The 25,175-nt window shown below is 58.8% G+C and overlaps 1 protein-coding gene across 4 annotated transcripts; it reads left to right on the top strand.

Annotated features, from left to right (window-relative positions):
* The first annotated feature begins 3,860 nt into the window (after positions 1–3,860).
* HNF1B (HNF1 homeobox B) lies at positions 3,861–25,175 on the top strand. Of its 4 annotated transcripts, none has more exons than XM_032130280.1 (9): positions 3,861–4,255; positions 8,745–8,944; positions 10,195–10,459; positions 10,906–11,147; positions 17,124–17,287; positions 19,973–20,108; positions 20,217–20,408; positions 20,798–20,916; positions 23,292–25,175. In XM_032130280.1, the coding sequence occupies exons 1-9, from the start codon at positions 3,918–3,920 to the stop codon at positions 23,310–23,312; spliced, it is 1,677 nt and encodes a 558-aa protein (XP_031986171.1). In that variant the 5' UTR covers positions 3,861–3,917; the 3' UTR covers positions 23,313–25,175. The 4 variants fall into 4 exon arrangements, with proteins under 4 accessions (XP_031986171.1, XP_031986172.1, XP_031986173.1 ...); XM_032130281.1 differs by having other exon boundaries at positions 19,976–20,108; XM_032130282.1 differs by having other exon boundaries at positions 10,273–10,459.

The raw sequence follows: 25,175 nt of genomic DNA on the forward strand, positions 1-25,175 counted from the left end.
GCAGGGCTCAGCCCAGAGCTGAGGCACCAGACCCCTACAACTGAGCCTCTCCCCCAGAAGCTCTGCAGAGGGAGAGTCAAGGCTCTGTCCATGAGCTGGGAGGGAGAAGACAAGTAAAAAGATAATTTGCGTCCCAAACCAAAGTGCCAACAGACCTGACTGCCCTGGAGAGTGAAAGTGGCACCTCTGTGGTGTTGGAGACTGTGAATGTGGGGCTGGTGGGGTATGAGGGCTCCCCATGGCCCTGCTGAGCGAGCCCCACGCAGGGCGGGCAGCTCTTCCTTTCATGTCTGATCCCTCCCGAAACCACAGCTTCCCTTCGCCCCGCGCGGGGATCAACCGCGGGTCATATTTAATAAAGGTGGGGATGGGAGAAGGCTTCAAAACATTACATCACCTCTGTGTGGGGGAGGCGGAGGCAGGCAGGGAATGCAAAAATCTCAGCGCAAGTGGGGGCAGAGGAGAAAAAATCTCCGTGAGGGGGTTTAATGGGCCTGTTTTGGTGGGAACTCTTCTTGCCCACTGCCCACGAGGTCAGAGGCGGTGTCTGCACGCGCTCAGGCGTTAAATGAAACTGTAAGGAAAAAATGAGAGGCAGATACGAAATGCGTAAGTGCGTCCGTGGCAGAAATCCCCCGGCGCTGCGCCTGCCCCGGTGGCTGCAGGAAAAGTCCCACCAGTGCCCCGAGGCTCCCGTGTCCCCGCTCTGCCTGGTGCGAGGGTGGGCACGAGGCTGCCCCAGCCAGGACATGGGGCTGCCCTGGCACCCGGCTCCTCTGCCGGGCGCAGCCGCGCCGTGCCAGGAGCAAAGTCCCCCGAGCCGTGAGCCGTGCCCGTGGCCGACCCCGCGCTGGCCCTGCGGTGACAGCTGGCACCGAAGGCTTCGCTGCTCAGTGGGAGCTGCAGCCTGGCTCAGGGCAAGCACTGCAGGCCCCTCTGTGGTGATGGAGGAGGAGGCGGCTACGGAAAGGGACTGCCTGGATGAGGCAGTTGCAGCGGGATGATTATTCCCTCCGTGCGGACAATGGGAAGGGATGGGCTGCTGGTTTGGTCCCTGGCGTCTCTGAGATGATGGGGAGCGGGAGGTGAGGCCGTTCCAGCCCTGGGAGCTGCTGGCCAATGTGAGCTGGCTGCAAACCAGGTGGCTTCGGAGGGTTGAGGGGCAGAGCAGAGCATGCTCAGATTAAAAAAACCCTCCCTGTGCAGCCGCCCTGCGTTCCCAGCCACAGTCACCTCCCGCTGAAAGCTCGGGCTGATGCTCCCGCCGGGCTGGGGCTGGGAAACTATGTGCTCCCAGCCCCGCGGGGCACCCACGGCCCCCCGAGCCGTAATGACCACGCTCTTCTGCTGAGAGGAGTTAATGAGCTGTGCCGGACAACGATGGGAAAAGGCCGCTTGCAGCGAGGCTCCTGACATCGCTCAGAGGAGCGGGGCGTGGAGGAAGGGGGAAGAGCAACGGGGTGAGAGAGATGGACCAGAAAACGATATCCACTTCATTAGCCAGGTGGTTCCAAATGTGTGGAAACAGGACAAGGTCCAGGTCACCCACTGTGACAGAACATTATTATCATGCGATGCCATGAAGCCTGTGCAAAGACCAAGTCAAAGCTCACCAGCCCACTTGAAAGGGAAAGGGGACCTTCTGGGAACAGGAGCCAGGCTGTTCCCAGGCCGGCGCAGGGTGGGGGTGTCACAGCCCGTGCCGGGGGGTCTGGGCGCTCAGCCCAGCTCCTGCTCTCCCCTGGCACCTGCAGAGCCTCCCACAAACTGCCCTGGGCAGGAAGGAGCCTGTGAAGGGGCAGCGGTGGGAGCACAGCCTGAGGGGCACGGCGGGTATGAGACACGTCCTGGTGGCTGCTCGGGGGTGGCAGAGGCTCTGCACGGTCCCTCAGCCCCAAGGGTGGGTGGTTTGGTGTCTGTTCCATCACCCAGGATCCGGAGAGTTTTGGGGTGATCAGGGACTCCCTGTGGTGTGAAGGACGAGGGCACCTATGGGTGCTGGGACCTGGTGGGCACGTGCCCCTCACCCTCAGAGGTGGGAAAGCCAGGCACAGGGGGAACACTCACCAGTACCCTGGTTCCTGCACCCTACAGACCTCTGGGTGCGGGGCACAGCAGAGCTGGGGAGCCCCTGACCCTCACACAGAGGATTCACGCCGTGCCAGATGGATGTGAGGGAGCTGCCGTGGCTGTGCAGCCTCAGCATGTGGAAGCAGAGCTGGGAATTTGCTCGGCTGGGCCGAGAGCTCCAGCCTGGGAACCAGGAAGGGGCTTTTTGGGATTTTTCAGTCCTCTCTTCTCTAGGTTGTGCCCACAGCAAACCCTGTGTGGCCATCGCGCGCTCATCCACAGCCTCCCATCCAACGCACAGAGAGGTTTCGTGCTCCCTTTAGGGGGCTGATCCCCAGCATCCCACCCCTGGCTGTGGCTCTGCCCCGTCCCCCAAAGGGCAGGGGGGCTCTGAGGGCTGCGCTGCCATCCTGGCCCCGAGCTGCTCCTGTTCCACGGAGCAGGAATGGTTTTATCGACAGTTCAGCCTGTGCAGCTCCCAACACTCTCTCCCTCCGGCGGGCGCAGGCTGTTCCCTGCCGAGCCGCGGGGCTTTTCCCTTCCCTTCCCTCTGCCTGGCTCTGCAGGAAGCCAAACTGCCACCAGCTCTCCAGGGTGTTTAACCGAGAAGGGATCCATGGCCAGCGGTGTCAGGGACCAGCAGCTGAGCTCCCGAGGGGCTCTGGGGCTGCATTTGGGGTCTGCCATGGGTGCTGGTGGCTGGCAGGATTTTCTGTGTGTTTTGAGATGGGCAGGTAACTCTGAGTGCCCTGGAAAAGTCTGAATCTGGGCTGGGAACACTGGGTTTAAAGCTGTTGGCCTTTGCCAGGGCTGCCGTTCAGGTGCCAGCCAAGAGCAGCAGGAACTGGAAGTGCTTTGGGCAACTGGGCAGTCATGAGTGGAGATCCTGGCCTGCCTGAAGGGTCCCAGGCTCATCTGCCGTGCTCTGGGTGTGGTGCTGCCTCTTGTCTTGCGCCTGCTTTGATTTCAGTGAATTTGTTGGTCTTTGGGACTTGGTGCATTCACAGCGATAGGAAAAGCAGGTTTTGTTTCGATCCCAGAGCACAGGTTGGATCTCTTCCTCTGCCCATTCCCAAACCTGTTCCCTGCTCCCACCCCTGACTGCTGCCAAGGGTCAACGGGGGCTTCGTATCCCCTGCGACTCCTGTCCCCACAGTGTCCCCTTTGCTAACTGGGTGTCCTTCCATGTCCTGCACAGCTAAATGGCAGTGAGCCTGTCCCCAGAGCAGCCCCACAGCGGGGGCCCTGACCCCCACTGGTAACCCCCGTCTTGGGGGTGCTCCCCTGGACCCTCACAGCCTGTTCCTGCTCTGTGCCAGGGCTTGGGCAGCAGGACCCCACACATTAGAGGGCATGGGGGGAGAAATCTCCCCTGTAAGACATGCAGGGCTTCTCAGCTTCGCCCCCTTCCAGCGTGGGGCACAGCGCCCGAGGGAGCCGAACCCACCGGGGGTCGTCGCTTGGCCCTGGGGGCGCGGGCAGAGGAAGGTGTTCCCTTCCCGGGGTGCGACCGGCAGCGGGACCCCCGACGGCAGCCGGGTCCGGGGCGCTCGGAGCCACCGTCCCGTGCGCGCCGTCCCGCCCGGCGCTGCCCCCGCCGCTCCCCCGGGGCCTCCCGCCGGCCGCGAGGCAAAGTCCGCCCCGGCGGGCGCTAAGGGCCGGGCCGAGCCGTGCCGGGCCGGGGCGGGGGCCGGAGGAGAGGCCTTGGCGCTGATTTGCATAAGGTATAATGCCTTATGGTGGCGGTCATGGCTTGGTAGAGCGCGGCCCGCGGCCCGCAGCAGCCGCGGCCGGGGCGGAGCGGGGAGGAGGGAGGCGAGCGGCGGGCGCGCCGCGGCCCCGGGAGGATGGTGTCCCAGCTGAGCGCCCTGCAACGGGAGCTGCTGGGCGCCCTGCTCAGCTCCGGGGCCACCAAGGAGGGGCTGATCCGCGCCCTGGAGGACATGGTGCCCGCCGCCGGCTTCGGCGTCAAGCTGGAGAGCCTTCCGCTGTCTCCCGGCGGGCCCCCCGACGGCAGGGCCGCCCTCCCGCCGCTGGCCAACGGGCACGGCAAGGGCAAGCTCTCGGGCGACGAGGGCTCCGAGGACGGCGACGACTTTGACACGCCGCAGATCCTCCGGGAGCTGCAGTCGCTCAACACGGAGGAGGCCGTGGAGCAGCGGGCAGAGGTGGAGAGGATGATCAGGTACCGGCACCGGGCTCACCCCGCGGCGCGCCGGGGTCCGCCCGCAGGCGCTCGGTCCGACGGCCCCGGCACCAAGCGCCCTGCCCGGGGGCCGTTCCCGGTGTGTCGAACCCCGTGTCGGGTCCCGGCGCTCCCTGCCCGCCCCTCGGTCAGTCCCGGCGCTCCCTGCTCGGTGTGTCCCACCCGGTGGCGGGTCCCGGTGCTCCCTGCCCGCCCCGCGGTCAGTCCCGGTGGCGGGTCCTGGTGCTCCCTTGCCCGGCGGTGGCGGAGGCCCCGCGGCGGAGTGGAGCGGGCAGGGGGAAGCCGGAGCCCGGCGGCCGCGTCCCCCCCGTCCCGTCGGGGCCGCGGCGGGGCCGGCGGTGCCGGGGCCGTGGGGGCTCGGACCGGCCGCCGGCTCCGTCCCTCCGCGCCGGCGGCTCAAACATAAACCGCACCACGTGGAGCCCGGGGCGTTATTAATTTATTTCTATAAATCATCAACAGAAAGATACACAAAGGGCCGCGATCAGGGCGATCGGGCCGGCGGGTTATTCATTGCAGGGGTTGTAAAGCAGACCGGCAGCGGGGAAGGAAGAGGGAATCCCCGACGGCGGCGGCTCCTCTCCGGCCCATCCCGAGATGCGGCTCCGCTCCGAGCCGGGCCGGGCCGGGCCGGTCCGAACGAGGCAGCCCCGGGCTCGGCGGGCAGCGCTGCCCCGGCCCTTGGGGGCGCGGGTGGCACCGACCCCGCTCCGGAGCCCCGGGGAAGCGGCGGCCGCCGCCTCTCCCGCGGCCGCGGGGCCGGTGCGAGCAGGTGGGAGCCCCGCGGGGACACCCCGAGTGCGGCGGGGACGCCTCGGGGTCCGTCCGTGTTCCCCCGTTGTGCGCTGCCGGTCTGGTGCCTGTGGCGATGCCCGGCGCGATACCCGGGGCGCGGCCCCGGTGCCGCCGCCCGTGTGTGCCCGTGCCCTCTGCCAGCCTGCAGAGCCCAGGGGCAGCCCCCAGTCCCCCCCGACATCCCTGGGCCGCGGCAGCGACGTGCTCCGGTCCTGCCCCGGCACCAGCAGGGCAGACGGTGCCGTTTGGGGACGGGGCAGTGTCACCCGCGCCTGCCCAGGCTGGGGCCCCTCGGGTGCCACAGGGGCTCCGTGCGAGGGAGGATCCGTCGCAGACCTTTCTTGATGGGTTCCCACCCCTCCTGCTTGCCACGGAGCCCTGCACCCCTGCGTGCTCCCACCTGTCCCCTGTGCCCTCCTTGCTGGCCACATCCATCCCCGGGGTGGCCGGGGGTGCCGAGCAGGCTGAGCCCCGGGATCACTGTGCTCCCACAGGTGTTTCCGTGCAAAGTTTGCCTTGGGTGCAAACAAGAGCGGGCACATGTCCCTGAGGAGCCTTTGCAAAGAGCTCGTGTTTGCTCTAAGAGAGGCCTTTGTACTTGGAGAGGGAGCGGGTAGGGGAGCCGGGAGACACCGACCGCGGCCGTGCTTGGGGGCTGAACCCCCTCTTCTCCTGCTCCCCTGGTGTCCTGACCCCGGGACAGGCTCACTCTCGGGCTATTCCCACACCCCTGGGGGTGCTCAGCCCTGCAGCTCTCCAGGACCGTGGTCTGGGCTTTGCTGCCCACCCATGGAGTGGAGGGTGCCGTGGTCCCCGTGGGTTCACCCTGGGCGGTGGCACGGAGAGCCCAGCTCTGGGAGAGACACCCCATGGCTCCCTCCCTGCCCCATCCTGCCTGCCAGGGCTCACCCAGACCCCACTCAGGCAAATAACAAATCCCAGGAGCACCCAGATCCCATCCATGGGCTGGGGACTTGGGGAAAACCACCAGGCCTGGGGACCCAGCAAAGCCACCTCCAAATGTGTGGGGAGTGTGGGTGCAGCCGATGCCCTGGTGTGCAGGGAGATGCTGGCCAGGGACGTCTTTTCTGCAGGGAGCTGGGTTTATAATCCATCTGTATAAATTCTTGGCATATTTCTCTGAGGATGTGGAGTGTATTTACCTGGATTTGAGGCTGACAAAATGGGTGCGCTGGTCTGAGAATCGCTGAGAAGAGGAACAGGCTTTGGCCCCCCGCCTATGTGTGAGACTGAGTGGGGAAACGACTCTTTCTTGGGCAGCATTGGCAGCCAGGCTTTGTGGAGCTAATTTTGTACAAGAAAAACACACCTTGCCATGATTTTGGTGGAGAAGGATTGTGGAGCCAGGGCAATAAACTGGTTTTCCAGTATTAGAAAGCACTCCTGGGTTGGGTCAGGGTTTTGGTTTTGTTTGTAAGTAAAGTCGTGTTGAAGATTGGACAATTAATGTTGGTTTTATTTCATTTTGGTGACAGAATCAAAGAAAAAGGGCTGGTGTTGACTCAAAAGGTTTTCCTCTCTGGCTTTTTAGGTTACCAAAAAAGAAAGGAAAAAAAAAAAAGAGGCCAAACAAACACTCAAACGTTTCATTTTTGGGTCAAGTCCAAACATTTTGTTTAACATGAAACAAAATGTTTGGGTTTGGTTTCAGGTTGTTTAACCCTTTTGAATACGGTCAAGTTGATTTGTAAAGGAAAAGTCACTGCTCAGAAATTAAGAGCTGAATAATTGTTTTGAAAGTGTAAGTGTGAAACACGTTGGAAATGTCAAGGTGAAGCCTTTTTAAAAATAATTAAATGGAGGGAAATTCTGGGACTTTTTTTTTGCTAATTCTCAGGTATTTTTCCAGCCAAAACATTGCCAAATTTTATTTGAATTCCAAAATCTCGCTTGTAGCCTGCGAGTCACTCCTTTGACATTTTCCAAGTGTTCTCTGATTCACTGGCTCACGGTTTCACTCTGAGAAAACGCTGCCCCGGGCTCGGTGGTGAACCAAACCGCTCTTAGAAATGATAATGAGCTCTGTTTCATTAACTTGTTATTAATCAGTAATTAGTGGGATCAGTTAGGTGACATGAACCGCTTGTGACAAAGGTCTGCCCGAGCCCCTCAGCCCGGGCGCGGCAGCTTTGCCCAGTGCCGCTGGGAAGGACGTTTTCTCCACATCCTTCTCCTTCCTTCCCACCTTCTCCTGGGAACCATGGCATGGAAAGGACCCCCTGTATACAGCGGGGTTCCCCTGCCTGGAGGATGCAGGGTTGGACACAGGCTCAGTGACTCCAGGAAGGCTCCGTGGCTCCTTCCCGGGGTGTGACAAAGCCCCGCTTGGCTCTGCTCCGGTACCTTTGCCGTGGATCCAACCAGCTTTGTTTTCAAGCTGCATTCAGGACAAAAAGTAAGAAATCTACTTGTTGGGCTTTTTTTTTTTTTTTCTTCCTCCACTTGACAAGTTGAAGGATCCAAAATAAGTAATGAATTGGGAAAGCAGTCGGACGGTCGCTCCAAGCGCGGCGTTGGGGGATCGCATTATTTGAGTGCAGGACTGTGACCAGGTCTGGGCTCACGCCGATTTTTCAGCGCTAAAATGCTTCCTTCTAGCCCAGAATTAACCCAGGGGTCTTGGATACAGCACAGGTGTGTGGGCCCAGCCTGCTGGCACACTGGGCATTCGATAGAGCTAAAGGCCACGGACAGCATTTGGATTTTCAGCTGTAATTTTATTTGTTCCCTAAATCAGCCTCAGCTACTCCAAGGACAAAAGTAATGTGATTTAGAGAAGAGTCATTTACCCTAGATCCTACAGGATCAAGTATTCAGTAATAATCAGGAATGACTCAACATTTTTGGGGTTTTTGGTTTCGGTTTTGCATTTGGGGACTCGTTGGGGTTTGTGTGCCTGGTTTGACCTTGGCTTCTCACCCTTTCACATATGGTCGATGTGTGCACAGCTGTGGGAGCAAGGGAATAGGGTCTCTTTTAAGGGGATATTGAGATTTTCAGATCATTATCCCTGCGGGAATGGAAGGAAGAAGCTACACAGCAAGCGTGGCAGGTGGGGCTTGGTGGCCGTGCAGGGGTCCCTGCCAGCCACTGCCGATCCTGGGGGCATGGGGCACAGTGCAGGTGCTGCACCCGTGAGCAGGGGCAGGAAAAGCATCCCCAGCACTTCTCTTTCTTCATTAAGAGACCAGGATGGGCGTCCCATCCCCATCCGTGTGTGTATCCCATGGCGTGTGTGTATCTTCCAAGGGAGAACTCGTGCTGAACGCAGCCGCAGCAGTTCACGGACGGGCTGTGCTTCTCCGCGGAGGATCTGGAGGAGCTTTACTGGCATTAATGAGACCTTGGTGTGTCCCACCAGGACACTGGGATCCTCTGCTTCTCCCTCCCTGGGGGAACAGTCTGGCTGGCAACCCCCGGGGTGGGTGTGAGCCCCCATCCCGCCAGCCCTGGGGTGGGACAGGGCTGTTTTGGGGGCCTGGAGAAAAATATACGCTCAGAGGATCTTGTGTCCTTCTGAAATAGTAATAATAATAAAAATAGTAATAGTAATGATAGTAACAGTAGTGAAAGGTTTCCATTATGGGAAGAAACAAATACTGGGGGCTTTTCCCTGGCAGCAGATATTAACTCTTGATTTCCCTTGCTGCAGCGAGGACCCGTGGCGGGCAGCGAAGATGATCAAGGGGTACATGCAGCAGCACAACATCCCGCAGAGGGAGGTGGTGGATGTCACCGGCCTCAACCAGTCCCACCTCTCCCAGCACCTCAACAAGGGCACCCCCATGAAGACCCAGAAGAGAGCTGCCCTGTACACGTGGTACGTCCGCAAGCAGCGGGAGATCCTCCGGCGTAAGTACCCGCGGCAGCGCTCGCCTCTGGGGACGGTGGTGGGGAGAGGGGTCCCCGTGTCCCTGTCCTGCCCCTGGGTACCAGCACAGCCCCCGGACTCCAGCTGTGTAGCGTCTCCCCAAAACATTTTTCCAAGTAAAATGAATTTAAGGCGCAGGAAAACTGGGTGAGAGCCCCTCTTGGTGGCAGGGTTCCCCCTGGCTCACCCACACAGCTGAATTTCAGGGTGTTTGTATTAGTTAGAGCTGGGAAAGCAATTAATGATGGCTCACAATTAGGTGCCTTTCCCACCTTTGCCCCTTTTCGTTTTTATTTCTAAGGCTGCTCATTTTTTTCAACTAAGAGCAAAACATGTAGAGAGAGAAAATTAAAGCCCCCTGAATTGCTGCTGTCTGTAGCAGGGTTTGGGGCAGTCTGTGCTGTTTAAAATGCAGATGATTTTGACCAAGAACACAGACTATTCTTGTGTGCCCCTCTCTCGCTGTTCCCTGCCCTGGGATCTGTCCCGTCGAGCTCAAAGCAGCCCTGAGAGGCACTGACACCCCCCAGGGAAGGGCTCTGCCTCCCTCCTCCAAAAGGATGCAAAATCCAGCAGATGGGAAGTGCAGAAAAGGGTTTAGCACCAAATGCCATTGCTCTGAAAACACACCTTGAGACGTTAGAGCAAACAGAGCCTGCTCCAGCCTTGCCCTGTGTTTCCCCCCCGTCACGGGGGGAAAAGCCATTATAAAAAGAGGGAGAATTCCCCTGCAAAAGTGGGAATAATAAAACCCTCCCATTAATCTCCCTTTACTGCCGTGGTGACAAGCGCCGGGGCTGAGGCGGCCGCCGAAGGTCACCTCTGGTGCTGCCCGCCCCGGGCACGGGGCCGGCGTCCCACCACGCCAGGATGGGAGTGGGAGGGGAGCTGTGGGTGAGCAGAGAGGGGCACCCTCTCGGGGGGCTTTGCAGTCGTCCTGCCCAGCTCCTTGCTTGGAAAAATCCTCCCAAAACAAGTGCAGGCTGGCAGGGGCCCTGTCCATGAATATGCATGGCCATACGCATGCCCTGCATGTGCCTCCCCATTAAACAGGGATGGCAATAGGCTGGCCCCTTCCCGGGATGGGTGGCAGGGAGCACCTGGCTTGCTCCAAAGGCTGCCATGGGCTCGGGGTGCTGCGGGAGGGGACACGGGGGGGCCACCTCCGCGCGGGACAGTGACTCCGAGCGGCGGCTACAGGCCAGCTCACGTCTGCTCCTTTCTCTTTCAGAGTTCAACCAGACAGTCCAGGGTTGTGGAAATATGACAGACAAAGGCAGTCAGGATCAGCTGCTGTTTCTCTTTCCAGAGTTCAATCAGCAGAACCAGGGGGCTGCCCAGCTCGACGACGCCTGCTCTGAAACCCCCAGCAAGAAGATGCGGCGCAATCGGTTCAAGTGGGGGCCGGCCTCCCAGCAAATCTTGTACCAAGCCTACGAGCGCCAGAAGAACCCCAGCAAGGAGGAGCGTGAGACTCTGGTGGAGGAGTGCAACAGGTAATGGCTGTCCCACACAGCCTGTGCTGCCTCCTCTGCCGCACAGCCTCAGCCTTCCTTCCGAAAGCTGTGGGAGATGCTGGGCTCCCAGCTCACCACCCCAGCTCCTGGCTCATGGCACAGCTTTGCCGAGCTGCCAGGCCTCTCCTTGCCGTGTTTTCCCCATCTGGGTGATGTTTGGTGCAGAGTGAGCTCCGTGCTAGGGCAGGGATGTGATGGGGATGCTGCAAGGATGATGCAGGGATGCAGCGGGGATACCGCAGGGATGCTGCAGCGTTCCAGCAAAATCAGAGGGACCGGGAATGGCCTTTACAGCATGGCTGTAGTTGAAGAGAGCAGGTGGGCTCTTAGGAAGGGCTGAAACTCCCCCAGATTTGCTGTCATCCTGAGCCCCCTGCTTGTCCCCAGCCTCACCCTTGCTCCAACATGTCCCCTTGCACATGCAGGGCCGAGTGTCTGCAGCGAGGAGTGTCCCCCTCCAAGGCGCACGGGCTGGGCTCCAACCTGGTGACGGAGGTCCGTGTCTACAACTGGTTCGCCAACCGGCGGAAGGAGGAGGCTTTCCGCCAGAAACTGGCCATGGACGCCTACAGCTCGGGCCAGCCCCCGCACAGCATGAACCTGCTGCTGTCCCATGGCTCCCCGCACCACAACCAGCCCAGCGCCTCCCCTCCCAGCAAAATGCCAGGTAAGCCTCGCCGAGGGTGCTCGGGGGGTGATGGCAGAGCTTGGCTGGGGATGGGGATGCTGAGCCCGCGGGGCTGCGCGCGCAGGGAGAGGATGCTCACCCTGGTCCCTGCTGCAGCCTCAGGGAGGGATGGGGATGGTGATGGAGAGGAGCACGTGCTGTCACTGCAGTGTTATGGCCAGGCGAGCCACATGGTGAGGGCTGGGTTTCCGTCACGCCGAGGATAAATCAGTGTTTGCTTGATTGGTTTAACTCACGGGAGTTCCGTGTGGGCTCGGCTGGGCAGGGAGAGGCTGTGCCCAGCAGGGCAGGAGGAGCTGCCCTGTGCCTGCCGTGTAGTGCCGATGCCAGTCCTTGGGATGCAGCGCACTGGGGAGCACTGGTTTTGGGGGTGCACAGGCAATGCCCGTGGGAAGGTGTGGCAGGCAGTGTGTCCTGGCCTCGCTGCAGGGCTGGAGATACCCCGGGCTGGGTGCATGACTCTGCACCATCCCCATGCCGGAGTGGAGGGAGGTGGATGAGGAAAGCTGCTGGGGGTGCAGGCTGCGTCCCGGCTGCCCCTCGTCCCCCTCGGACACAGCCCCGGCACCGGCACAGCTTGGTCGGGGAGGCTGGAACCAGCCGCCTCCTGGAAATGACCCTGCCCGGCTCTTAACACACACCCAGCTCGTTACAAAGGCAAATCGAAAGGAACCCGTGTGGCGGAGAGTCCCCGCGGGAAGGGCAAGGTGCCTGGGGACAGGACTGGGGACGCTGCCAGCGGGTGGCTGGACACCAGTCCTCGGGTGTTGGCAGGCGGTGGCAGCCCCCGAGGGGTACCCGGGGATGTGGGTGGGCAGCTCCTGGCCCTGGGAGGAATCGGCAGCATCCCGGGGACCGGCCAGCGGTGACCAAAATGTGACCCTGCCCCAGGAATGCCCCGCACAATGGCGGGGACGGGGAGGACGTTTGCCCTGCTGTCAGCGGCTGATTGCTTACAAGGTGCCCTACAAGCACATTGTCAGCAGAATCAGCTGTTTTCGGTGTCGCGGCGGGCTTCACAATGCCCCACCAGCATGCAGCCCCGCATTGTCACGGCGTTGTCCCCCGTGCATACTTAATTGACAATTAAGCCGGGGCTTTGAACGAACCCCACTGCCTTTGATGTGCCCCCGGCCTGCCAGCGCACATGGGGCACCCCCCGAGAGCCTTTGTTTTCTTCTATTAGGGGACAGCAATTACTGTAACCGCGGGCATTTATCTTGGGGCTGCGGGGCCGTTAAGCCCCAACCTTTATTTTCCCGTCGGAGCGGTGCCAGCAGGGGCCGGCCGTGGCTATAGGGCCGGTGACAGCCCATTCCGAGGGGCTTTTGAGCCGGGCAGGAGTGATGGCTGCAGGGAAGGGCCCCTCCGGAGGGGTCAGGAGGGCTTGGCTGCGAGAATTTCGTGGCGGTCGGTGCTCGTATCCATCCTGAGGAGGAGGAGATGGGCGCAGCAAGGGACACTGTGGGGTTTTAGGGCTGATTCGGGGGGCAACAGGCAGGGATGGAGCTCAGCCATGGTTGCCACAGGGTGCTTGAGCCAAGCTGGGTCCGAGAGGCTTCCGGCTCCCAAAACACCACCGGGTCCATCGCTGCTGGAACCTCCTCCAAGAGGTGTTTGGGGATCCACTCCTGGTGGGGCACCTTCGGTGCTGGCTCTGCTGCCTGGCTGACCCCATCCTGGCTGTCCATGCTGGGATTTGAACTGTCCTTGCCCCGCTGCGGCGGCGTCTGGGCCGCTCAATGCCTTAACAGCTTAATGAGGATGCTGGGACACTGCCCCTGCCCTGCCCGGCCCCCGTGACGTCCCCGGCAGGAAACGATGGGGCTGGAGCTGTGGGGCAGCTGCAAACCTCTCCCGTGCCCGTGGACAAAGAGGGATCGCCTCTCCTTGGGACATCAATGGGGTCTTGCAAAAGGGCGGAATGACAGCGGGGCAGGGATGAGAGCTGTAAAAGTCAAACATCCTCCGGTCTCTTCTTGGGGACCCATCTGTCAGGCCTCGAGCTGTAGTTTTTAACTATTTGGAGGTAAATACTTAAAGCCTTTCTATCTCGGAGGCTCCTCTCCGAGGCTGGACTTTTCCCTTACTCTGGGTTTTATCAGCGATCTTGGTTCCCTGTTTGATTTGAAGGTCACTCGGGGCTTTATCTCGGTGCCATGCCGTAGACTCTGGCTTATGCCATTTTTATCTTCAAGAGCCCCGAAGACAATCGGGCCATTGATGAGATTAGGGGAAGCACTGCCCGCCCCCGCTCCCACCCTGCATACAAAGGGCCGACCGCCCGCCCGGCGCACCCGCAGAGCCCCGGCCCCACAGCATCGCCTCCAGCCTGTCCTGGGGGGCTCCACGCCCATGGGGGTCAGGGTGTCATCCATCCATCCATCCATCCATCCATCCATCCATCCCTGCTCTGCAAATATCAGAGTAGCAGAGCGATATCAGAGCAATCACATTTATACACATATATATTAAAATGCATTACTTATATATATATATATATATACATTTTGATATCTCTACAGATGGAGATAAACATAAAAATAACCCAGTGCCACCCCTGAGATTCTTCCTAAAACCCAAAGGGCAATTTAAGTGCTTTAACTTTCCTTTAAAGCAGAGCCCATCAGTAAACCCTCTCTCCAGGGGTACCCCGGCTTATACCTGGATCCTCCCTGGTGTTCCTTGGGGTGCTGGTTCTGACTGGGACCCAGTGCCAGCAGTTGTAATATTTTACTGTCGGGGGCATTGTGGGGCTCGGTGGGTACAGTGCACTGTTAGGAGCTTTTCCCTGTTTTATGGGGGTAATTAGAACTTTATGACAGCAGCGAAATGGGAGGGTCTAGTCCCCATAAACGGGTTTATAATGGATATAAACTATGCACCTCTGTAACTGAGCAAGATTAACACTTTAGGGACAATTTGAGTGGCAGCCCAAAAATCAGAGCTGCCCTCGGTGCTTCCTGGACCTGAATTTTGGGAGCGTGAAATTGTCCCATCAGCGACCTGGCTGTCCATGGTGTCAATGGGTGGAGCATCATTGAGTCCAGCGTGACCCCAAAAAATTACACTTTGCCTTTCTCACCTCACTTTCACACCCTGGTCCACACTGGTGGCTGCATCCTGGGGGGTCAGTCAGAGCCAGAGCTGAATCCCTGCTGCCACCAGATCACTCACTGGTGATTTTTTGGGGTCTGTTCTGGGGTTTGGCATTGCTGGTGATGCGCAGGACACTGGTGAAGCCTGGGACAGAAGTGCAGCCTGGAGCTGGGGGAAGGGGCAGATGCTGGAGGTGAGGATGGCAGCAGGGAAGTCGGGAGGTGCTGGGGCTGTCTGTGGAAAGCTGTGGGTGCACAGGACCCCCCTGCCCTGGGGGTGTCACGCTGCTGTCCCCGTCCGTCGGCTGGAACAGGGTTAAGGCTACGGGAGCCGGACCCTGCGGCTCGTCTGGGGCAGGGGAAAGCAGTAAAACATTTCACAGGCTGTGCAGCTCAGGGGCCACACAATGGCCCATCCCATAAACAGACTTTTATATTATGGCTTTAGCTCCAGTTAAAAAAAAAAAAGCCTTGAGGAGGGAAGGCTCCACAGCCAGACCCATTCCTGGTGATCCCCATCCAGGCTCCTCTCCTGAGCAGCCGCAGGAAGAGACTGAGGGGGAATAAATCCCTTTGCACAAGGGCTGCTTCCAGCTGTGGAGGCACAGGAGAGCAGCGGGAGAACTGTTGTGTGGGGCTCTGATGGCTGTCTGGGCCCAGCTCATAAACCCTGGATGCCAAAGCCCCCAGCTCGCTCCGGGAGGAATCCTTCAGTCCCAGTGCCAGCAGCTGGAGCTGTCCCCATGCATTCACCCCAGATGTGGGGGTGCCATGGGGAGGGCCCAGTGGTTGTGCTGCCAGGGGAGGGCTGGATCCCAGGGTTCAGTGACTGAGGGAGGCCTGGGGAGCTGAGGAAAGGCACCCCCGTCATCAGGGAGCTCCATGTGTTACGGCAGTGGTGCCTTGTAGTGGCTTCCCACCATTGATGATCTGACCTGCCCAAATCCATCCCAGCCCTGGGGACACATAAATAATGACACCCTTCCCATTGTGGGAATGGGGGAAACCCAGTGAGGATAGATGCTTCCTAAAGGAAGCCCTGGCAGAAGGCTTCTCCCTGCGCAGCAAGTGGTTTCTGAGCAGGGTCCTTGGTGGGGCTGGGGAGTGGCACCACTGTCACCAGCCCCAGAGCCCAGCCTCACTCTCCTGGGGAGAGTTAATCTTCATCAAGACTCTTCATCAAGACACAGAGTCTTCAGTGGTTTTATCTAGAGACCCAAAACCTCAGTCCCCAGCCTATCAGGGAATCTCGGTGCTGGTTATTGTTCCTCAAACAATCAACGTCTTGTCCTTGGGGTTGCAAGGAAGAGCTTGAAAATCAGCATTTAACCTCCTGTGTGTTTTAAAGCCAACTTCACAGCTTTGGGCAGCTCGGCTCATGAGTTACCACCCCCTCAGCTGGATAGGGCATGGTTTTGCATTTAAAATGGACTTTGTGTTTTGTTCTTACTGAACCCAGAAGAGCTTGAGGACAGCAGAAACTCTGATTTCCTTTGCGAGAGGAGCCGTCTGCGCTCTCGTCTATCTCTCAGATCGCGCCCAGAAGAAAGGGCTTTATTTTATCTCCCCTCCCATTGTTTAAGCAGCGCCGGGATCCCGGCCCAGAGTGAAGCACCCTCTGCGCGGGGCCGGGGCCGCGGGAAGAATGTGTGTGACAGTGCCCGGGTTGAGTAATGTTTACCCTGTTCATGGCAGGGACGTCCACTCGGGCCGGCAAATATCCACCTGCCAGAGGACATTCTTTTATTATCAGGGATAAAGGGGTTTGCTGGGAAATGATCAGGAACCAGACATCGTGAGGAGATTCCTATCTGTGGGACGTGTTTGACCAGCTGATGGGGAAAATTTGGAGGCGATTAGGGAGTGACTGTGTTGTGGTTTTGGTGGAGGGTCTGGGTGGGTCTGTGCTCGGGCAGATGATTTTGGAGCTGGTGGAACTCCTGGACTCCCGTTTTTATTTCTTTGCTTTTCCTTGGTTCAGAGATTAATTTCAGAGTAGCCCTTAGAGCATCCTTCACCGAGCCAGCCATGGGCTGAACCTCCCCTGTGATGGTCATTTGGAGGAGGTGTCCCCAGTGCCCTTGTGCAGTGGCTGGGGGTCACGGGTGGATGATGCTCACGGTGGCTGGCAAGATGGGCTTTGCCACCATGGGTTTTTTTCCCAGGAGAGCCGTGGTTTGTCCGTCCATCATCCACTCCCAGAGCAGTTCAGTAAATCTGGTTGGGAGCACAGGGCTGGACTCCTCCTAATAAATGGCTTTTCACCGTAGTTGTCAAGGCAGCCCTGTAAAAGACACTTTTGTTTCCCATGGGTTTTCCTCAGTTAATTATTTGTGATCTGTAGATGCCTTTCCATGACACATGGCTGATCATATGGTTATCAGTGCGGGCTGCTTCAGCCAAATTAAATATATTTATATAGAAGGCCTGTGCTCAGGCCAGATTTCACTCCAGGGCAGTGGAGGGCTGGGGTCTGCTCTGGGGGTTGGTGTGTGTCTGGTCCCTCTGCCTTGCTGCGGTGCCCTGTTAATCATACACTTGTGGAGAGAGTGTTGAGAGGGAATCGGATGCAGAAGGGGCTGAGAAAACAGTGGGAGCCATGGATCTGGGAGCTGCTCACTGTAACTTCAGGAGATGCGGTCAGGGAGAAGCTGGGAAGCGGTGCTGGAGGAAGGGACAGGCTTTTCAGTGCTCTCGCTTCTGTTCGTCATTCGCGGGTGTCATTTAGGAGCCTGTGCACGTCTGCATCCTTGTGCCACACACCGTGGGAGGGCTGGAGGCTCCGAGGGGGTCGGCACAGCCCTGGCACACCTCTCCGGTGCCCGAGGGTGATGCCAGCGCCGGCGGTGTTTTGCAGGGGTCCGGTACAGCCAGGCGGCGAGCGGCGAGGCGGCGTCCTCGGGGGCCATCAGCCACCACGGCAGCGGTGCCATGGTCACCACCAGCCAGGCCGTCCTGCAGCAGGTCTCCCCGGCCAGCCTGGACCCGGGCCACGGTTTGCTCTCTCCCGACGGTAAAATGGTGAGTACACCTGGCCCATTGTGGCGGCGGCGCTGATAAGATAAGAGGGCCCAGCGGGCAGAGCAAACACGCTTTCCCCGGGTTTCACACGCGGCCCAGGCTGAACAATGGGGCATTGTGGGGGAAGAGGGTGCCACTGTCCCCACCGCCAGCCTGCGAGGCGGCGCTCCCGGTGGGACACGGAGTGTTTTCCGAGATGGATCTGGCAGAGCCCGGGGGTTCATTGATCGCAGGCTGAACGCGCTGGGTGGATCACTGTTTGCTTTCTCCTGCTATGACATGGTATTGATAAAATACTCATTCATTACTTTTTCCCTAAGCCCTCCCAAGTTTGGGGTTTGGTGGGGAAGAGCTTTCCTTGCGAGCAGGGACGTTCTTGCCCCGGAGCATCACCCAGGGGATTGAAGCTGCTCGTGCTGGCTCTGGCCCCGCAGCTCCTGCCTCTCCCCATCCCCTTTGCCGTGTCCTTGGGGCTCTGCTGCCAGGGCTTTGCTGGGCAGAGCCGTCAATGTCAGCATGGCAGGAGCAGGGATGTGACATCAGCATCCCTGTGGTGCAGGACATGTCCCCATGCTGGTGCTGCAGGGCTGTGGCAGGGCTCGAGCACTCGGGGTGCCCCTTCCTGGTGCAAAGCCCCTGGAGGAGTGGGTGAAGGAGCAGGGCAAGGAGGGGGTACAGGGGTTCGGGTCAGGACGGGATGGGATGTGATAGCAGAGCACAGCCCGCCCCTGGAGCAGGCTGGCAGAGCTCTGCGTGCAGCTGCTGCTTTTCCGGGAGGAGTTTTTTTTCCTGCTGAAATCGAAAGTCAAACATGGCACTGGGTGACGGGGCCAAGCCGGTTCTTCCCCGGTTTTCACTTCCATTTTCAGAGGGTTGTCCCTCCTGCGCCATCCCGTCGGTCTCCTGGCAAAGCTGGGTAGCCATGGAGGGGCTCACTGTCCCCTCCCTCAGCTCTGGCACCGTTTCATTGTGCCTTTCCTTCTGGCTGGAGAGGGTCTCCGTGCAGCCCCTCGGGCTCTGGCACTCACCCTGCCACGCTGGGGGGACATTGCAGAGTGACACCCCAGCCCCCCCAGCCCACTCCCTCTGCCCCAGCACGCCCAGATCGCCTCAGGGGCGTGTTGAGCCTCATAACCCTCAGCCTGGAAGCCATAAAATGAGTCAGGGATAAAGGCGGTGGTGGCAGCAGCACTGCGTGCCCAGGGCGGGGGGTCCCCAAGGACGAGGCAATGCCAGCACCCCCTGCCAGCTCCTGGGACCGGGGCAGAGACCCCTGGAAGGGGCTGGGCAGCACGGCAGAAGGAAAGGGAGCAGATTAAACCGGGAAAATCCACTTGCTAAAGTGCAGCAGAAGAGCCCTGCTGAGTTCTCCCCGCGGCACAGACACTGCCCAGCGCCGTGGGGACCGCGCGGGACCGCGGCTCTGCCAGCTTATCTCTGATCTCTAGGCAGGGCTAGCTGGTGCTTGCAAGTGATTTAATAGAAATATGCTGTAGGCTGTGGTTTCTAGTAAGTAAACATGTGCCTTTAATGCCCCACATGAAACAAGGAGCTGCCAAGGAAGTTGCTGCATCTTTCAGGAAAGAGCATTACTGAGGCTCCAGAAATCTTTGGTGGCTCACTCTTTCATGCTCCAGTGTTTGCCTCAGCTGAGTTAGTGCCAGAGGGTCTGCCCTGAGGGTCCAGTGCCTGGAGGGTCTTTTCCAGTCATGCACAATCCAGGTGCAGCGCTGTGGGGCTAAACACCCCGTGAGAGGAGCTGGGGCTGCTGGCGAGCCGCGTGTGCTTGCCGGGAGCTGTTTGACTTGTGCAGCCGAGTGTGGTGTAACCCGGCCTTGAAGGGACTTTGAAAGTGGAAAATACCGGATCAGGAAATGTGAGTCACTCCCGGGCTTTGGAATTTATTGATGGATTTGTTTCAATTGCTATCTCCAGCTCACATGTGCAAAATAAACAAGGTGCTCGGAACTGGTGTCCAGAAATGTCACCTGAAGGGCCGCGGGGATCGCCCAGTGCAAGAGGGCTAACGACAGGGATTAGGGGAAGGGGCAGCAATTAAAGAAATAAGGCACTTACATGTCCTGGGGACCAGCTCCAGTCCTCGCAGCACATGCCAAGTGCCTTTGTCTGATCCCTAAACTTTGGCCCGAAACCCCGGGCACTGACTCTGGCTGTGCACACCTGCCCTGTCTCACCAATATCCTGCCAGGTTGGTGACTAAGATCATCACCATGAGGCCCTTTTAATCTGCTTTCTGTCATTTTTCTTCACCTTCCCGAGTCTATAGGTCCCACTTTCCCCTACAAGCACAATTGTTAGAAGTTAATGAGTGTCGAGAGCCCTCAGCTGTCCCCGAGGGCTGGAGCTTGGACTTGGGGTACAAAACAGCAAAGGCTGGGGATGTGCCATGTCCCAGTGCCGTGCTCCAGTGGAGCTGGAAGCCAGTGCCAGCAAAGTCCTTCCCTGCTGTTTTGCTGTTTATTAACACGAAGTTGAGGTGCTGTAGTTGGGGTCTGCACCCTGGGGCCGTGGGGGCTGTGTGGGGTGAAGCCCCAGCGGGACTGCAGCCTGCTCCCCTCTGAGGAGGGGGCTCTGCTGATCCCCCAATGTCCCCATGAAGTGGAGGAGGGGGCTGGGGCACCCCGTGGCCGTGCTCTGACTGTGCCTGTCCTGCCTTGCTCCCAGCAGCTCTCGGTGTCGGGGGGCGGGCTGCCCCCAGTGAGCACCCTGACCAACATCCACAGCCTGTCCCACCACAACCCGCAGCAGTCCCAGAACCTCATCATGACGCCGCTCTCGGGAGTCATGGCCATCGCCCAGAGTAAGTGCACCCCGAGGTGGCCTCTGTGCCCTGCCCTGTGACAGGGAGGGGACACTGCCCGCTCCTGCCGGCACTGACGTCCCTGCTCTGCTCTCTCCCTGCTCCCAGGTCTGAACACCTCGCAGGCTCAGAGTGTCCCCGTCATCAACAGCGTGGCCGGCAGCCTGGCAGCCCTGCAGCCGGTCCAGTTCTCCCAGCAGCTCCACAGCCCACACCAGCAGCCGCTGATGCAGCAGTCCCCCGGCCACATGACACAGCAGCCCTTCATGGCCACCGTGACCCAGCTGCAGAACTCACACAGTAAGGCTCAGCGGGAGCTGCAGAGGGCCCTGGAAATGAATTCAGATGGGAAATCAGCTTCTGCTCTCCCCTGCCCAAAGCTGGCACCCTTGGCTGCTGCCCCTCTCTCATGGTTCCAGCTCATGGGATGCTCAGCAGTGCGGGGTGGTCACATCCCGTCCCATCCCTTCCTTCCCCTGCTCCATCTGTCTGGTCCAGCCACAGCCTCTCAGTCCCCACGGGTTTCTGGGGGTGAGCTGCTGCCTGGGAATGCAGTGACCTGCGGGGAAGTGCTGGGTTCTTCCCTTGGCTTGTTTTAGCTCATCCCTGTCTCCATGCTGCCCATTCCCATCCCTGGACCTGCTGGCTGGGGGTGGCTTTTCCCTGAGCTGTGCCCTTCCTCTCCGCAGTGTACGCACACAAACAGGAGCCTCCCCAGTATTCCCACACCTCCCGCTTCCCCTCGGCCATGGTGGTGACGGACACCAGCAGCATCAGCACGCTCACCAATATGTCTTCCAGTAAGCAGGTAATGGCCCCACAGAGGTGGCTGAGGGGGCACGGGGTGGGGGGTGAAGGTGGAGTGGAGCTTTTTCCCCTCTGGATATGGGGCTGGAGGTGGCAGTAGCAGAGATCCCATCCTGCTGCCTGTGCTGCACTCATGTGGGAAGCTGAGGATGAGAACCCCATTCCGGCCCCTTCACAGGCTCCAAAACACCTGCTTGCAGGTGGCATGATGGGGATTTGGGCAATTTTGTCTAACACTTGCTGGTACCAGCTGGGCCCTGCTCATGCCTGGGGCAGCTCCATGAGCGTGGGAGCATCCTACTGGGGCTGAGAAGGTAGAACCAAGCAGGCTCTGCTGCCTGTGTCCAGGGGGATCGACCCTGCTTGGAGTCAAGTGGAGTCCAAGGCTCCCCAGCTTCTCCCAGCCCATAAACCTTTATCATCTGCCCACTGCAGGTGTAAGGCTGGACTTATCCTGGTTCAAATCAGGTGTGTGAGGTTTTCCTTAGACAATAGTCCCTTTCTGAGAGCCAGATCTGGGGACTGTGGGAAATATGTGGCCCTTATTGATCGCTAGATAAATAAGAGAGAGCCTTGAACTTGCATTCAGATAAACTTTCTTCACGAGGTTTGACAGGGGACAGGTAAAAAATGTCTGCAATGACCACAGAGTAAATACAGTGTGGGATTGCTGTGAGATCCCCCGGGATTGCTGTGAGAGGGTGAAGGAAGGGGCTGGGGCTGCAAAGGGCAGACGTGGGGGATTTGGGGTGCTTGGGAAGGGGTCAGGAACACCACCCCCCCAGGTCTCACTCTTTGCAGGTCTCAGGGTGACCACTCAGGCACGGCCGCCCCTCTGAGCTCCATTTCCTCCGTGCAGCTTTATCGGCCCATCTGCTGCGCGCTCAGCCCGAACTGCCCCTGATTAATCGAGTTCTCCTGCCTTTGATGCCGGGCTGGCCGCGGGAGCCCCGGGACACAGGAAATGTCCCTGGCAGGGAGATAGCGCCCGGCCATCCCCGCTGCCCCGGGCCCTGCGATCACCCTACCTTGACCAGCGCTGCCCACGGGGCTGGGGCTCCCGGGGGTTTCTGCCTCCATCACGTTCTTGCATTTTAATTAAAGCAGGAGGAGCTGTCACGGCTCAGGAGGGGGCATATGGGGCCAGGACCCTTCACCTGCTGCGGCGAAGGGGCACCCACCCCCCCAGTACCCCCAGTACATGATAAACATCCTGCAAGCACCAGGGCATGGTCTGACTCCTGTGTCCAACAGAGAACCCTCCCAGCCTCCAGGGTCTCTTTTCCTACCAACCATAGCCCAAGCTACAGCTGGAAAAATTTGTTTTTGGACATGGATTTCTTTCTTGGTGCTTACTGGTTTCATTAGCCAGAGGTGAATGAAGTGTGACAGACGCACCGTGGGGGCCCCATAAATGCTGCTTACCCCCCAAAATTGCTCAAATACCTGAATATTTTTGGTGATTTGGATTTCTGTCATCAACTGGGGCTACCAGGGGCTGTGCCCTGGCTCCTCCACACTTTGCCTCGGTATAAAGCAGGCAGCCCCCACCAGGCCCCAAAACCTGTTCCGTGGTGGAGGCGGCTGCTCTGGGTCCTGTGGGGGGATGGAGCTGGGGGAGGTCCCTGGTCACCCCTCAGCTCTCCCCTCGCTTTCTGTGGGTCTCTTATCAGATGTTGTTATTAGACCTGGAAGGGGCAAATACCTCCCGGTTCCTTTGACAACGCTTGAGTCCAAGCCACCATGTTTATTACGTTGGCAAACACCTGATAGCCACAGCCAGTCCCTAATGACATGTCACGGGAGGCTCCTGGCGTCTCCTTATCTCCGCCTGACGATGTTTGCTGTGCGCTCCAGCCCACAAGGTCACCCCCCTCCCCAGCCCCCTGCCCACCAGGGACCCCAGGGATGGAGAGGGATGGAGAAGGGGCCTCTGCAGTGGGATGGATGTGGCAGTGGGGGCTGCTCGGCTCCATCCCTGGAGGTGAGAGCGATGCTGGGGGTCAGCAATGAGCCCCCAGTGCTGCTCCCACTCCAGCCGAGCTCAGCCTCATGCCTGGCTGCTCCTGGGCTGCGTGGCACAATCTCTGCAACAGCCTGGGCACAAACAGGCCCCATTATTGTTTTTATTATTTTTATTATTATTATTTATTTATTTATTTATTTTTGGGAGGGGGTGGCAATAGCTGGCTAAGAAAGTATTTTCCCACTGCCTCCCCCACAGGGGTGCCAGGGAGGGCTCGGGGCTGAGCAGGGCACCACCAAGGTCACGAAGGAGTGCAGGAGGTGATGCCTCCGAATGCTTTGCAGCGCTACCTCCTCCTCCTCCTGCCTCGCTCCCCGCCGCTCACTGTGCTGCTCCCTCTCCCTCCGCAGTGTCCCCTGCAAGCCTGGTGATGCTCCACACCTCGCTGCCTTTGCACATAGCAACGGGATCTTATTTTCCACAACATCCCGCCGGCGAGCTGCGCTCACAGCCCAGGAGTCGCCTGCCCGAGCACAGCCCAGCAGCGAGGAGCCCGACACGGAGCCGGGGCTCGAGGCTCCCCGCAGCCCTCCCGAGCCCGCCGGGGACCAGCCCGGAGCCGCGGGGCCCACCCGGGACCTGCCTCTCCTTCCCTCCACGCAGTATTTCCAAGATGTGTCTTGGGGATTGTTTTTCTGAAGTATTTGCCTTCCAAGAGGCTCTCCCGAGGAACAAGGCACGAGCTGTGCTGGGAACTGGTAGAAGGGGAAGATGGATCATATATAAGTTATACTCCTCCACTAGGCGGACTGAGAGGGACCGGGGTCTGTTACTTGGCGTTTGGAGGGAGGAATTGCATGTGTTGTTGAACTGAGCCAATTAAACTGTAAATACAGGTACAGTCTGCTCCATCTCCCCCCTCCCCACTCCTATACATAGAGATTTATATAAAAAAGAAGTAAATTTTGTCCAATAGATGTAAACTACTGTAATTAAGTGCAATTCCCCCATCTGTATATATTGGTCCTGAATATCTTCTCTTTCTCCTTTTTTTTTTTTTTTATGGTAAAGGTCAGAGCTGAGGATGGTTTTGGTTTTGTATTTCTCTTTTTCCTTTATATGAGTGAATTCCAATCCTGGGCCTGGCAAGGACACTGGTCAGGCAGCACCGGGCTCTGCTGTGCAGGAGGACAGGCAGACACGTGTCCCCTGCATGGTGACATCCCACGTGAGGGAAGGGCACAGGGCGAGCTGAGCAGGACCTGGACGATCCATGTGGGGACAACTGCGACTATGAATTAACCTCAGTGGACTTTCCCGCTTTTGGGGACTCTGAGATGGGCTCTGGTGGGGTGGGGAAGGACTCGGCAGCCTGGTGAACACATCCAGCTGCTGGGAAGTGTCAGCAGCTTCCAGGTGAGCCTGGAGCATTTGCTGCTACAAAGTGAATGAGGGGACATGGAATTCTGATGGGATCTTCTGCAGATGGGGTTCAGAGACTGTCTCCCTTTTCTCCCCCCTCAGCACAGAGGGGTTGGGTGCCCAGTTGCTGCCTCATCTCCTGCCCAGTAAATGGCCAGTACAGGTGGCTTCTTCCTGCCTTCAGCAGTTGATGATGAGCCTTGTTGGCTCCAACCTTGCCAGCACACAGGGTGCTCTCATCCTCGTGGTGCCCTGGATGGATGGATGGATGGATGGAATCTGGGCTGTGGTGTGAACGCTCCAGCTGCTGCCCTGTCTCACCTGGCAGCGGCTCCTGGATGGAAAGCTCCACAGCAAGATCTCCAGCTTGTGAATGATCCCAGCTCGGCGGTGAGGGCATGTCCAGCCCCTCAGGCACCTGCTGAGAACAGACACCAGAGCCCTGGAGGAGTTTGGGTGCCCAAGTCCAACCTCCTGAAGCCATGGAAGCTGTTAAAGGCATCGTCTGCCCTCTGTGAGACACGAGCTCCTCTGTACATGCTCCCCTCTGTAAAGGGATCTAATACTCCCCAGTTGTGCTGATTTTTCACTAACTTTGTGGCATGTGCCAACTGCTGAGAGGGATTTAGAGAGGTGGACAGCAGCAGAGGTGCCCATGGACAAATAACCATGCTAAGAAGGAGAACACTGGATGCTCTCTTTGGGCTGAGAAAGGCTCTTTGACTCAGTTTCTCTGGCACAGTGGGACCCTCACCCTCACTGGGACTGACTGGAGCTGCCCTACGGTGAATAAGTCATCAGGAATTTGGAGAGCAATATTCAGAATTACATTTAATTTAATGTATACCATAATTAAACACCATTTCTTCTGA

Source organism: Corvus moneduloides, chromosome 20 (assembly GCF_009650955.1).
Source record: "Corvus moneduloides isolate bCorMon1 chromosome 20, bCorMon1.pri, whole genome shotgun sequence".
Lineage (NCBI taxonomy): Eukaryota > Metazoa > Chordata > Aves > Passeriformes > Corvidae > Corvus > Corvus moneduloides.